We start from the raw sequence: 12136 nt of genomic DNA, 5'->3' as shown, positions 1-12136 counted from the left end.
CCTCAGGTGCTGCTCCCTGATTTTCAGGCGAGGATTCGGCTTTGCATCCCGTCTGACGCGTGTGTAAGCTCGATCCGTGACCAGAACCAGATTCGCAGCTGTCATAGATGACTTTCTGAGCATTGCCACCCCTGTTGCGCCCTCTCTCCGAGCCTGCGGACCCACGCTGGCGCCGTTTGCCTTGCTTTCGATCGTTTTTGTTGACGAGCTCGCCCGGAGACGGGTAAAGGACTCGGTTTCCACCGTTGATGTTGAGCAGGCTTGATCCCACCATGGTCTCTGTGCCAGCAATGGCCATGCTATAATCGTCGTGCAGCTGCGTTGAAGTACCGGCAGACAGATCTTCGCGCAGCCGTGCTTCCGGACTCTGCAGGACGGCATTTGGGGCTCCGCTGTATGCTGGGCCTGGAGAGGAATACAGAGTCTCTTGATAGATGCCACCCGGGGACTGCACGGTGTCCCAGCTCGAGATCATTGTCTCTGGTTCGTGATAAGTCTGGTTGCCTTGCAGCTCTGGTAGCTGCGCCTGAGCCGGGCGAACTAGGTCTTGCATCTCGACGGGCGGAAGCGGCATCAATGGAGGATAGTTAGGCTGACTAACGGCACCACACATCGGCAGGAAGAAGTGAACAGTCGCTAGGACAGTGTATGGACCGGTGACGAGTAGTGGCCCCGTGGGGTCAGGGAGCCACAGCTGCGAGGAGTAAGCGTTGAGTCCGTCTGTCGCTTGTGGTTGTGAGGAAGTCCATGACCCACAACTAGCGTCATTCTGCTCGCTCACTCGGTGACCATGGACAAGGCTGTACTGCGCCATGTGTCCGGTATTGACGAGGTGCGACTCCGGAACCATATCCTGGATTGACGGCAGTCGGACTTGGGCAGGCTTAGAAGTCATCGCATATGAAGTGCTAGAGAGCAGAGACTGTCCTCTCAAGTCGTTTTCAGGGTACTCTGGCTGACTCTGGTGATGCTACGGTAGTTGGCGTGGGCTACTTGGAGATTCGGGAAGTCGAAGGACTCAGGTAGCAGACCATGTGGGCTCTTATTCTTTTGACCAGCTAGGAATAAACGAGAGTCAGAGTCGATTCACTGGGCGCTTACGTTGTAAGCTTCACCAACTGCACTCTAATGGGCAGTAAGGCCATCCGAGATCTGCGAGCGCTGAAAATGGAGCTCCCCCACAACCCCAGCTCCATCCACTTCGGTACGCTAAGCAGGGAGCTAATTTGTGCAGCTGGTTTCTAGCGCCGCAGCTTCCCATGTACCAAGGAGACTACTCTCGGCTCCTCCTGGTGCTGCGCGGACACTCCGCCATTGCTCGCGTGCGTTCGAACATAGGAGCTAGTCAAGTCTCAGAAAGGCATTGCACAATACTGTACGCTATACTTTGACGAGACCCCTTCGCCGGGACGCTGGCTGATGAGCATTGAAGTGCCTACGTAGGAGACACCTAGTACAAGCTATCGGAAGTATCATGGAGCTGGTTGTTGAGAACGCCGCGCCGAGGTCGAGCATGGCAAGCTCAGAATGCCTTCCTTCACAAACCTCCAGGGCTTGCCGGAGATGGGCGCGCGGAACCACCTCTGCTATGCAACGCTTACATGGGTGGAGCGGCATGGCATCCGCGCCCCTGTAGAAGTGGAGCCCCACTGGCAAGCAACCCTGGGATCCTAGCTCCCTCGAGAATGAGAGCAGCCAGAAATGGAGCAGCGGAGTGCGGGGCAGCAAAGAGAAGGAGGCGCCAAAAATGGAGCGCGGCTAGAGGACCCTGCACTGACACAGTTGCGGCTTCTTGATCATTTGGCACAGACAGCGCCTCGACACGTTGCGACGATCAGAGCGTCCATTCAGCCGTTGTCTCTGAAGTGGCGTTGCCATATCGACAAACATGGTTCTCCCGAGCACCTTTGGTGGTAGGAAATGCGAGCCCTCCACTTTGATTATGTATCTTTCTTTCTCGTGAGCTGCCCTCCTTCTCAGTGGCTCGCTGCCGATATTTGGCTCGTTCGTTCCGGAGCTGGCACTTCGAAGCTTGACGCACTCCTCCTTGGCCCCATTCCAGTATCATGTAAAGCTATCATTGTGGTTGTCACTCCGGCGATCCTGCTCGAGTAGTCGCATGCCGAGATTGAGGCTCTGATGACATCAGCCTCGAGTTGCTTGGCCAGTCGGAAATGGCATCAGTGCGTTTACAGCGAGAGGAAACGAAGAGAACTTCCCAGCATGGTCTTCATTTTCACCAGTTGCCAGCGACCTCACATCGCGCAGTCTCCTCTCGGTGATCGCCATAATATGTCTCAGCAGGAGCACATGAGTTTAGCGTCGTGGTGGCACTTACACAAACATCGTAGCTTGCTGGACGCTCTACCACCTTCTGGATGACGTCGCTCGTTTCCGATAGTATGTGGGCAGTGTTGCCGCCCACGCGCCTTCTGGGCTTTGCCACGATTACTTCCGAGATGTTATTTACTGTTTAAGACCGTCCTCCTAAACAAAGGTGCTATCATAACAAGCCGCGCACTAACGTCCATCCCTGCATCGCGAGCCACCCTGCGTGCCGAGCCAAAATACAGGTACTTTACCTTTGACACAGACTCTAGTCCACCAATACACATGCAATTCCTCAAACTTGTTCGGAAGTTATAGAATGACCATATTTAAGCCACCTAATCCCTCTAAACCATCAATTTTGCTCAGCGTTGGGTCGTGAGCCCGTGCTCCGACCCCACCGATGTCTCGAAGCATTTCAAGACATAGCTAATCACACGCCACCACCATCTCCTCATCGCCTCTCATAGTTATAACTAGACATAAATCGAGTGTCGAATTCGGATTTTCACCACGAAAAGTGATTAGCAGACCCAAGGCTGTTGTGGAACGGTGATGTTGATAAAGTCAACAAGTCGATCGGTACCTTTCTAGTGGAGGGTATGCCATTTTCGGCTAGCGTCAGACGTTAAGTTAGGTGGGGCATGTACTGCTCGTACTGCCTGTGGCTGGTACGTTTGTGGCTGTTCAAAACTACTCACTGGGAGGAGGCAAGGTCATTCGTAAACGTCCAGAAATCAAATGATTTAATGAACAACTAGCAATATTGATTGCGACACCTCATTGCAGCCATCTCTTCACTCAAAGATACATAATGACCCTCGCAAGCTAACGTTGTAGGATGAGTTGGCCCTAATACTTTCCTGAATCCATTCAAGGCGTTGACATAAAGCTCGCCGGCTTTATCGAGTCGATTTTGCTTGTGGCAGAGGTAAGCGAGGCAGTATATGCTCCTAAGTGTGTCTGGATGGTCCTTGCCCAGCGCCTTCTCGCGACCATTAAGCGCCCGTCGGTTCATCGCCTCCGCCTCTTCGTACTTTCCCTGGTACTGCAGCACTCCAGCAAGATTGCTGACGCTCGTGAGTGTGGAAGGATGGTCCTTGCCTAGCGCCTTCTCATAACCATCAAGCGCCCGTCGGTTCATCGCCTGCGCCTCTTCGTACTTGCCCTGGTCCCGCAGCACTGCAGCGAGATTGCTGACGCTTGTACGTGTATCGCTATTCCCTGCGCCAAGAACTGCCTCTCGAACCTCCACTACCTTCCAGAGCAAGTCCTTGGCCCTGTCGTATCCTCCCATCTGCCACGCATACCATCCTGCGTTTGCCAATAACCGCGCCCATTCTGTCGCACCCTTAGCATCTGCAGGCTGGGTGTCGACAAGCTGCGCAATGTGAGGCTCAAGTTGCTGACACTTTGACCAGTTCTCATAACTCCCCGGCGGGTAATTCTCTGACATGATGTGCAGAAATCTCTGCTTCCATCTTGCCATATCACCCACTGATGAGAGCCAGGCCCGTGCACAAAACTGCACGAGTGCATGCATCTCATAGATGTCCTGTTGCACGGTCACGGCCACCAACGAGTAATCTTGGAGCGTTTCTAGGTCATCGTCCAGACCGTCGTCGTCGTGGTCATCTTCGCCGTCGTCGTCGTTTTCCTTCCCATCGTCGTGATGTTTCCTAATCCTGCATCTCCGCTGATAGTAGCTTCGCAGTACCCATTCCGGTATCTCCTGCGGGTGGAAATGGCTCATGAGAGAGAGCAAGTCTGCGGCTGACCGCCGCTCCTTCTGGATCTGTTCGAACGTGATCTGCCATGTCACCACCACCGAGTTCGCCGCCGTCCTGTCACGCCGAAGATCACCTAGATCTTGATTTAGCAGACTTTCCTTCTTTTTCTCATTCTTTCGAAACTGTTCCAGATACGTCGAGCATGAGATCCGTGGCCATCGTCGGGCGATATACGCGGCTGCCTGGGTGATTGCGAGAGGTATGTACTCGAGCGCTTGAGCTAGCGGGGCGGCTACCTCTTCCTCGTATTTGTCTCGAAGCTTCTTCTGAAGTAATTGCCTTGCTTGGTTCTCGTCCATTCGCTGCATGAAGAAGACACGCCAGCTGCCTGCTAGCCGTTCGGCCGCATCCCTGTTCCGCGACGTAACAAGGACCCTGCCATTCTCAGTCTGCGGCAGAAGCGTCGCCAATAGTCGTTGCTTCGACACAGTTGTCCCAGCTCGGTCGTGGCGTCTTGGAAAGAATACTTCGACATCATCCGCGTTATCCAGTATCATTAGCCAGTGTCCATTCTCCGCGCTGAACAACCAGTTGTACACCAGCTGCAGCACATCCACCTTGGGATCATGGCGCTGAGGCAGCTGCAGTCGGTCTGCAATGCCGCGATACGCCTCCTCAAACCGCGCTTGGGTATCCGCGTGCACCCAGAGCACGCACGTACTCGGCGATCGTTGTCGGACTCGGTGCGCGTACTCGATCGCTACCTGGGACTTGCCGATACCTCCCAGGCCGACAAGGGCGGCACGGCTGCCAGGCTGTGCGAGGGTTGTATCCAGCCACGCAGTCACGTCAGCTCGCTCGACGAAGTCGGCATCGGGAAGAAAGGGGACGGTCGAGAAGGGTTCGGCGCGTCGCGGTGTAGATTCTACGAGTCGTTAGTCTGCCGATTGTTGCTGCTTCGGAGAAGGGGTAGCCCTCACCCAGCTGAACTTGTGGTGTTGTTGAGGATGTCCCCTTTGTGGGCCTCTTCTTGGGCGGATTTTCCCCCAAGAGGGCCTTTGCATATGCGGCTGCCATGGCGGCAGCGTATGGCTGCCATTCCTTGTTTTTGTGCTCGTCTCCGTAGTCACAGACGCCTCGAATCACCCCAACGGGAATGCGATTCATTGTCCCAGCTGCTTCCATTTCGAGCCCGATGATGTTGTACTTGTCTCGCAGCTTATTCCTCTTGCGAGCATTTTTCATGAGCTTCTCTCCAGAGCCTATCGGACCATACCACACGCGAGTCCGTCTTGTGGCTGGTCGTGCTTCTCTGACTGCTCGTTGCTCGTTGCCGTCACCGCTCGTCTCGTACAGGACATCATTCTCCTGGCCCGGATCAACAAATGTCCCGCCAATGTGTTCCTGGTCCTTCATCTTGTTGTAGAATGGAAGGAAAATAGCTGCTTCATTCGGTGCGTGAAGTTTAATGCTTCCGATCGCTGACCTGATGACGGTCTCGGTAGTAGCCAGGACATGCCCGGATTTCAAGAGCTGAAACCCATCCGTCCCAGTCTCTTTCCCAAGGTCATATGCGATGAGTCCAGCGCTGTCGCCCTCGGGAAGAGCGACCAAGACGTCGCCTAGCCGGATGTCTCGTGCTTGGGTCTGGGAAATCCTTGGCAAACCAGCAGCCACGCCAACGAGCAAGCCGAACCACAGGTTAGGGAAGAACTTCTTGACCTGGCCCGCAAGCGCCGCAGCAGATCCTGTGCCGTATTCTTGGCCAGCAGGCAGAGGTGCAATGATGACATTATGTCCACACATATCGCCAGCGTGAAACACATAGTCGTCGCCGCGAGTAACGGCGAACCGGCCATGGTGTCTGTTATCCAGCATGTAGAGGGCGGCCTGCGTCTCGATCTCCAAAGGGGCAATCCATGCGACAGTGTAGTCGGCGGGATCCAGCTCCATTTTTTGTAAGCGTACGTTGAGAGAGGCAGTCGAGAAGTTGGTTCATAAAGAGCAGAAACGCAAAGGGCTTTTCCAGTGGCCAAGGTGAAAGGACGGGATGGATATGACGCGGGGTTGCGGCCGAGTTGCTCCGGAGTTCAGCCGCAGCTTCGATTTCCGAAACTAGGGGTTATCCTCTGCGCAGTCTCCCAGTTGACGTTCGCAGCATGGTGAAGGCATCAAATGCTCCTACAATCTGGATTTCACCACTGTTCGTTCGAGTCCGTCATCGATTGGGATGGGTTTCCCCACACTTCCACCAATAGCCCCATCCACGACATTTGACCGGATCGAGGGCCGGACCGTCTTAGCGGGGACCCATGTCTCGGGAGGGATCTTTCAGAGTCTTCGTGACTCAGCATCATGCTTGAGAATTGTACATGTCATCCGTGAGGGAACCAGCCTCTGCGAATAACACTATCATTATTGCAAGCGAGTATGAGTACGGTAGTAACGATGCAGGCTGTGATGGCCAATGTCACCGCCAAGGCGACATGTGACGTTCTTTTGGTGGCTTTCTGCAGTCCCAAAGGGGTAGGCCAACGCCGTCAACTGGTCCAACATTCGGCGAACTTGGATTGACCGCCAAGGTGGGACTCTCGGGGTCGCGGGGGCTCCCCGACTGCGCCCGCGCCGGACCTTCGCTGGTTGTTTCCAGAGGCCATACTCCTGCAGGGGACCGGTACCCCTGATTTCCCCCACGTGGGGACCTGGAGCCGGGACCTGGGCTCCACATTCCCAGTCCTGCCGGGCTTTGATCCGGCCAGTCCTCCAGTCTGGATACGAGGCCCAATTTTGATAGTGTTATCTGGTTGGTTGGTTGTCTGTGGTGTACCTAACTGCCGCGGCATGGAGCCGTTGGCGCTTGAGAGGGGCAGACTGCAGACTGAGGCAACGCAGTACCTAGGCTTTTCGAGCTTCGGCAGCATGTCACTCCCTGATAGGTAGAGAGGTGTGTGGCGCAACGCCAAGCTTCACAAGCACCATCAGGAACGGACAAGGAGCGTTGTATTCCGATTCCATCAACTCAGGCAGAGGATGATGAGTAACCACCAACATTCCCCCCCACCACCCGACTCAGACGAGGGGGAGCGTGGTTGTTACATACAGCGGCATGTGCATCTCAGTGGCCCAGTCTCATACAGAGCAAGATCGTCATGCCCCAGAAGAACCCCTCGCTTAGTACATGGCGTGTCCAATGGGCTTGGGACCCGTGGGCGCTTCCGTGCTGGACTACGAATCGTCCTCGGCTCCACTTCTCGGCTTGTCGTGAGTGATTGGCGCGGGTTCCCCGGCCGTGAGGACCTTTGGTCTGGCACCAATACAGAAAATCAAGCATTACACCTTCTACACACCTTTCATACACCTTCCATACACGGGACAGGTCTGGGAAAAGCCATCTATCCCGGCAGCAATCCATGCAAAGCGGCACAGCAAGCCTCGATGAGCAGGCTGACGGCGCTATCTATCGCCACAAGCCAAAATGCCGTATGTCCAATCCATTTGGCTCAAGCCCAGCATGGCGGCTTCCAGAAGCCACTGCAGAAAGGGCGCACGTTTTGTTCTACCGCGCGCCCCGTCGGACCCTAATTTGCCTCAATGTCAGCTTTTCCCCCCTCAAAGCTCGGGTTCGGCTCATCCGCGGGCTAGAGAACACGCACTACTGACCAGCTAAAAGCGCGGCTAGACACGGTTCGGGCCCGCTCGCGGAACTCAGCCGGATCAGCCACTTGCTGCTACTAGTGTGGCTAGAGCCAACCGTGATCTGTCCACCTTTTTTGTGCACCTCCCCCTTAGTTTCAGGGGCTACCACGGGAATGGCGAGCTAGCTTACGCTTAGCTAAAATTCCTCACGAGGTGGTGCTGTGGCGCTCTGGGTGGATGAGAACGCGCTGCAGGCTTTCGGAAAGTTGCATATTTCGTCAAGGCAACACGGTCGGAGAATGGCCTGACGAGGAGATTTACAGCGAGTGGAGGGGAAGGGGGGATCCTCGTGAGCAATGAGTCGGGCCCCTCAAATTTGACTTTCGGACTGCATATGGGAGTGGTAGTGGTAGCAGGTGATGATGCCCGAAGGGGAACACAGAAAGATAATGTGACGTGCATATCGGGAATCAAGGCCCTGGGAACAGTCTGGCCCGGTCGCAATCTCTTTTTTCCGCCCTCCTCATGCGCAAACTGCAAGATGCTGATTGCAGGGGACGTTGTCCAGCCTTGTAGAGCCCGGGCTGGTTGGAGCAGGCAGGCAAGTCTGGTCAGGGGGTGCGAGTCAGACCCCCAGTCGTTCAGCCGCAGTGGTTTGCAGTAGCATGTTCACCACGAAAATGATCAGCGCGCCACATGGGGAATGGCGCCATGTCGCTTGTCTTTGACTGCTGCTTGAGTGTCGGTTCAACATGTGCTAGTTAGCCGGCCATCACAACTCCATAAAGACCCGCACGCCCCCCATGTCCGCACAGATATCCGTGGGGAAGTTGATGTTCGTGTGGATTCTGTCCAAAGTCTAAAAAACGGCCACTGAACGACTTGTCGCCCAGGCTTCGCAAACCTTGCGATCCTGTGAACCTGCCCTGGCCAGGACCAGAGAGCACAGAATTCGACCGTCGCCATGGCCGAAGTCGAGAGTCGGAGCCTCGAGCTCAGGGCCGTTGCCTTGGGCGCCTGGGCTCTGGCCCTCGTGGCCTCACTACTACGCGTGTACGCTCGCGCATTCATCATGAAGGCATTTGCCGCCGACGACTGGCTCATGATGGTCTCGATGGTTTGTATTTGACACTTTTCTCCGCCTCTGGGGTATCCTAAGCAAGACTAGATACTGATCGCGTTGTTAGTTTGCGTTCACGATCAACACCATCACATGTGTGCTGGGAACCGTTTATGGTTCTGGCAGCCACATGGCGGACCTATCTCCTGAAAATATCGAGACCGCACTGATGGTACGTTCACCATGACATGACAGCTCAACGATCTGGCTGGTATTGACAGGTGCGACAGTGGTGGTTTGCCTGCTACCCCTCCATTGCGGTGACTCTAGCTTTCTCGAAGATCTCCGTCGGCTGCTATCTCCTCCGTATTGCGACACAGAGGATACACCGCTGGATCATCTACTTGGCGCTTGCTGCCACCATTCTAACCAGCACCGCATTCTTCTTTGTAACCCTCCTACAGTGCAACCCTATTCCCTTTGCCTGGCAGAAAATCACCGGGTCTGGAACCTGTATCGACATCGACACGGTCATCAACATCATGTACGCGTACAGCTCGCTTACTCTCTTTGCGGATCTTGCATTTACGCTTCTGCCGGCGTGGCTCGTCTTCAACCTGCAGATGAACCTGAAGACGAAGCTGGCTCTGACTCTTGTCCTCAGCATGGCCTGCATGTAAGTCGAAAACGACACCTGAGCACGACGACATACCTACAAGACCACGTTTCTGACAGATTATCGTCGCTTTAGTGCCAGCACCGCGGTCATCGTGCGCTTCCCCCATCTTCCCGACTTCAGAAACCCCGATTTCCTCTGTAGGTCCTCCCCCCCAGCACAAGCGCGATGCTTCAACGTACACGCCAGTAAGCAACATCACCACTGACATGAAAATCCCCAACACCCCCTTGCAGTTGCCGCCACCACCGTCTCCATGTGGACCCAGATCGAAGCCGGCCTCGCCATCGCCGCAGGCAGCTTCGCGACCCTCCGGCCGCTGTTCCGCATCATGCTCGTCAAGCTCGGCCTGACGACCGACACGGTCCCGACGTACGGCCGCCACGGGCCCGGCGGCGACCACAACTACCACGCCAGCAGCGGCGGCGGCGGCATCGGCAGCAGCAGCGCCTTCACCAAGAGCCGCGCGACCGCGCGCAACATGTTCAGCATGACCACGTTCAGCCGGATGGACGACGACGTGACCGACGCGGACGACGACTCGACGGGCCGCAGGGAGGGGAGCCTGGGCAGCACGGCGGACCTGCACAAAAAGACGGGCGGCGGCGTCGAGGTCGCCGTCGTGCGGAGGGACGATCGCGTCGGCGACTACACGGTGCAGATTGAGTCGCAAGGGGGTGCGAAGGGCAAGCTCAGGAGTTCTTCTGGTGGTGATGTGGCAGCGGGGGGCGGCCATCATCAGCGGGACGTGAGTGACCACAAGGTCTTGGAGATTCACTACACAAAGGAGTTTGGGTCGGGCCCTGGTTAAAGTCTTTTGCGAAGGGTGGCACTCAGTCCTTTTGATCGCAAGCGTTTCGAATTAGACGGCCAGATTGGGTCCTATTTCTCTGCCTATGGAGGCGATGGTGGCCGTAGGGATTTTGCTAGACGGCGGTACGTGTGGGGAGCCCACGGAAGCCATGTACATATATTAATCTCATTTACTCACAGCTCGGTACTGGTGCCCTTTAGTTCTGTCACATCTTACTATGTGAGGTTGGTTTAGATTGTATTCTAACCTGGTGAGTCTGGGAACCATGCTCGGATGTCCCAGTTTCAAAGACGTCGAGGACTATTTGCCAGGAACGAAAGCACACGACGACGACTTTCTGTTTCCTCGTCGGTCAGCTTAAGTGCGTTCAAGTCCGAAGTCAGATCCGGCTCCAAAGCTTCCGGGGCCGACACCTGCTCGTTTGTCGTCCGTGGCAAGAATTCAAACATCTCCGGCGCGTTCACTCCCAAGGAGCCCTGCATGGTCCGGGAGGACGGGCGAGAAGGGGATTTGCTGGGGGCCGGTTCTGCACTTGGGCCAAGTTCATTACTGCCGCCATTTTGCTTGTTGGATACCGGCGTCAGAGCTTTGGGCGACTGTTGTTCTTGGATCTTGCCAAGGGCATTGAAGAGATTCGAAAAGGCTTGGGGATCAAAAGCACTGGCTTTGGTTCCGAAGGGCCCTTGAACCGGCGTCACAGTTGGTAGAATTGCCCCTGGCGCGACCGGTTTAAAGGTGAACGTTGGCGGATTTTGACGGTCAGTGACTTGTGTGGTGCTCGCAGAAGCCAAAGCCGGGGTCGCATCGCGTGCGGGAGTCTCGCCTTGCTCTGAAAGCGGTGCAGCCGGCAAGGGAGACGTTATCGCCGGTGCCGAAGAAGCGGAAGGAGTTTCTGACGGTGATTCCTTGTTGATCATGGGAGACGATGGCGACTTCTCGTCCGATGCCATGGCCGCAGGGAGGAATGTGTACCGTTGTGGAAAAGGCGGAATCGACGTCGAGATGTCGGCCAGAATTCCGAGCGAGTTGTTTGTGAAGCTGAAGGCCTTGCCGACGGGCTTGGGAGTTTTCGCACGCGGCGAAGCTACTTTGGAAAGCAGAGATCTGCGATGCTCTAGTAGACGCCTCGCAGTGATCTCCATGCCCACATTCACTAGTGACCTCGTGACACGAACCCAGCTGTCCACAAGACGGCCGCTATCGTCGTAAACCTTCTCCAACGTCATGAAGTCCTCCCAGTCCTTGACGACCCTGATGGCCCTGGCTTGATCGACCTCGAACCACTCGCGGTGGCTTCGCCGACAACCCTGGCAGACACGCTCGGCACGCCACTCTGGGCTGAGCTCGTAGTGGACTAGCGTCTCTGCCCGTTGGGCAAATGGTATTTCTCTGGATGAGTATATCAATCTGGGTGTATAGCCGCAGCTGGCCCACTCTTCGAGACGACTCCGGACTGAGAACGAGGTCCAGCCAATCTTGACGAACCCGGGGTCCTCGTCGCGAGAGTAAATGTAGATGTGGCCACTGCTGAAATCCCTCAGTCCCTTGTCTTTCGACAGAGAGAGGCGCAGCTTGGACGCGACGTCTTGACCAGGCTCTTCGATATGAGGCCGGAAGCGCGAGAGTGGTGGCCGTGCAGCAGATGCCGTCCTGACCCGGAGGGAAGCGATGGTGGCTGCGTCATACTTTCGAATCTCCTCTTTCCATCGCCGCGCCAGGGGAAGCAGCAAATTGCGTACCCCGACATCCTCTATGCGGTTGCGGTGTCGAGCCCCGCCGGGTTTCGGGCCGCAGCAGTTGCACATCGCGAACTCTTGCAGTACTTCGAGACTGGGGGGCTCGTCCGCCGTGACGATCTGGTCGTAGAGCTCGTAGACCCTGTCGTCGTCCGC

General features: G+C 55.9%; 6 protein-coding genes across 6 annotated transcripts; 1 reads left to right on the top strand and 5 right to left on the bottom strand.

The window, feature by feature from the left end:
• Positions 1 to 192: 192 nt before the first annotated feature.
• On the bottom strand, positions 193 to 997 carry B0I36DRAFT_334901 (uncharacterized protein; the record flags this gene model as incomplete). The annotated part of the gene is made up of 1 exon (XM_046155399.1): positions 193 to 997. A coding segment is annotated over exon 1 (703 nt), but the record flags the coding sequence as incomplete, so codon positions are not given.
• Positions 998 to 3085: 2088 nt separating this feature from the next.
• Positions 3086 to 4960, bottom strand: B0I36DRAFT_252245 (P-loop containing nucleoside triphosphate hydrolase protein; the record flags this gene model as incomplete). Its single annotated transcript, XM_046150674.1, has 2 exons — positions 3086 to 3985; positions 4046 to 4960. Coding segments are annotated over 2 exons (1815 nt in total), but the record flags the coding sequence as incomplete, so codon positions are not given.
• B0I36DRAFT_394399 (Pfs, NACHT and WD domain protein) lies at positions 4663 to 6037 on the bottom strand. The gene has a single exon (XM_046161497.1). It carries the CDS (start codon positions 6009 to 6011, stop codon positions 4908 to 4910), a length of 1104 nt encoding a protein of 367 aa, XP_046007822.1. The 5' UTR covers positions 6012 to 6037; the 3' UTR covers positions 4663 to 4907.
• A 1591-nt stretch (positions 6038 to 7628) lies between these two features.
• On the bottom strand, positions 7629 to 8292 carry B0I36DRAFT_334896 (uncharacterized protein). Its single transcript, XM_046155398.1, has 3 exons — positions 7885 to 8292; positions 7723 to 7823; positions 7629 to 7645 (listed from the first exon to the last, which is right to left on the bottom strand). Exon 1 carries the CDS (start codon positions 8154 to 8156, stop codon positions 7887 to 7889), a length of 270 nt encoding a protein of 89 aa, XP_046007821.1. The 5' UTR covers positions 8157 to 8292; the 3' UTR covers positions 7629 to 7645; positions 7723 to 7823; positions 7885 to 7886.
• Positions 8293 to 8522: 230 nt separating this feature from the next.
• B0I36DRAFT_334894 (uncharacterized protein) lies at positions 8523 to 10454 on the top strand. Its single transcript, XM_046155397.1, has 5 exons — positions 8523 to 8811; positions 8882 to 8986; positions 9045 to 9430; positions 9506 to 9570; positions 9667 to 10454. The coding sequence occupies exons 1-5, from the start codon at positions 8659 to 8661 to the stop codon at positions 10239 to 10241; spliced, it is 1284 nt and encodes a 427-aa protein (XP_046007820.1). The 5' UTR covers positions 8523 to 8658; the 3' UTR covers positions 10242 to 10454.
• On the bottom strand, positions 10455 to 12131 carry B0I36DRAFT_334892 (T5orf172 domain-containing protein). The gene has a single exon (XM_046155396.1). It carries the CDS (start codon positions 12047 to 12049, stop codon positions 10529 to 10531), a length of 1521 nt encoding a protein of 506 aa, XP_046007819.1. The 5' UTR covers positions 12050 to 12131; the 3' UTR covers positions 10455 to 10528.
• Positions 12132 to 12136: the final 5 nt, after the last annotated feature.

This window comes from Microdochium trichocladiopsis (assembly GCF_020744255.1).
Source record: "Microdochium trichocladiopsis strain MPI-CAGE-CH-0230 chromosome Unknown B0I36scaffold_10, whole genome shotgun sequence".
NCBI classification, from domain to species: domain Eukaryota; kingdom Fungi; phylum Ascomycota; class Sordariomycetes; order Xylariales; family Microdochiaceae; genus Microdochium; species Microdochium trichocladiopsis.
The sequence above is the reverse complement of the archived record's forward strand: the minus strand, read 5'-3'. Positions and strand labels throughout refer to the sequence as shown.

Bases quoted from the DNA above. Each gene is read 5' to 3' on its own strand.
- B0I36DRAFT_394399 (XM_046161497.1), bottom strand. From the start codon at position 6,011: ATGGAGCTGGATCCCGCCGACTACACTGTCGCATGGATTGCCCCTTTG.
- B0I36DRAFT_334896 (XM_046155398.1), bottom strand. From the start codon at position 8,156: ATGCACGTCACATTATCTTTCTGTGTTCCCCTTCGGGCATCATCACCT.
- B0I36DRAFT_334894 (XM_046155397.1), top strand. From the start codon at position 8,659: ATGGCCGAAGTCGAGAGTCGGAGCCTCGAGCTCAGGGCCGTTGCCTTG. The intron at 8,812-8,881 runs GTTTGTATTTGA...TCGCGTTGTTAG, and splicing joins GGCTCATGATGGTCTCGATG to TTTGCGTTCACGATCAACAC. The intron at 9,431-9,505 runs GTAAGTCGAAAA...TCGTCGCTTTAG, and splicing joins GTCCTCAGCATGGCCTGCAT to TGCCAGCACCGCGGTCATCG.
- B0I36DRAFT_334892 (XM_046155396.1), bottom strand. From the start codon at position 12,049: ATGTGCAACTGCTGCGGCCCGAAACCCGGCGGGGCTCGACACCGCAAC.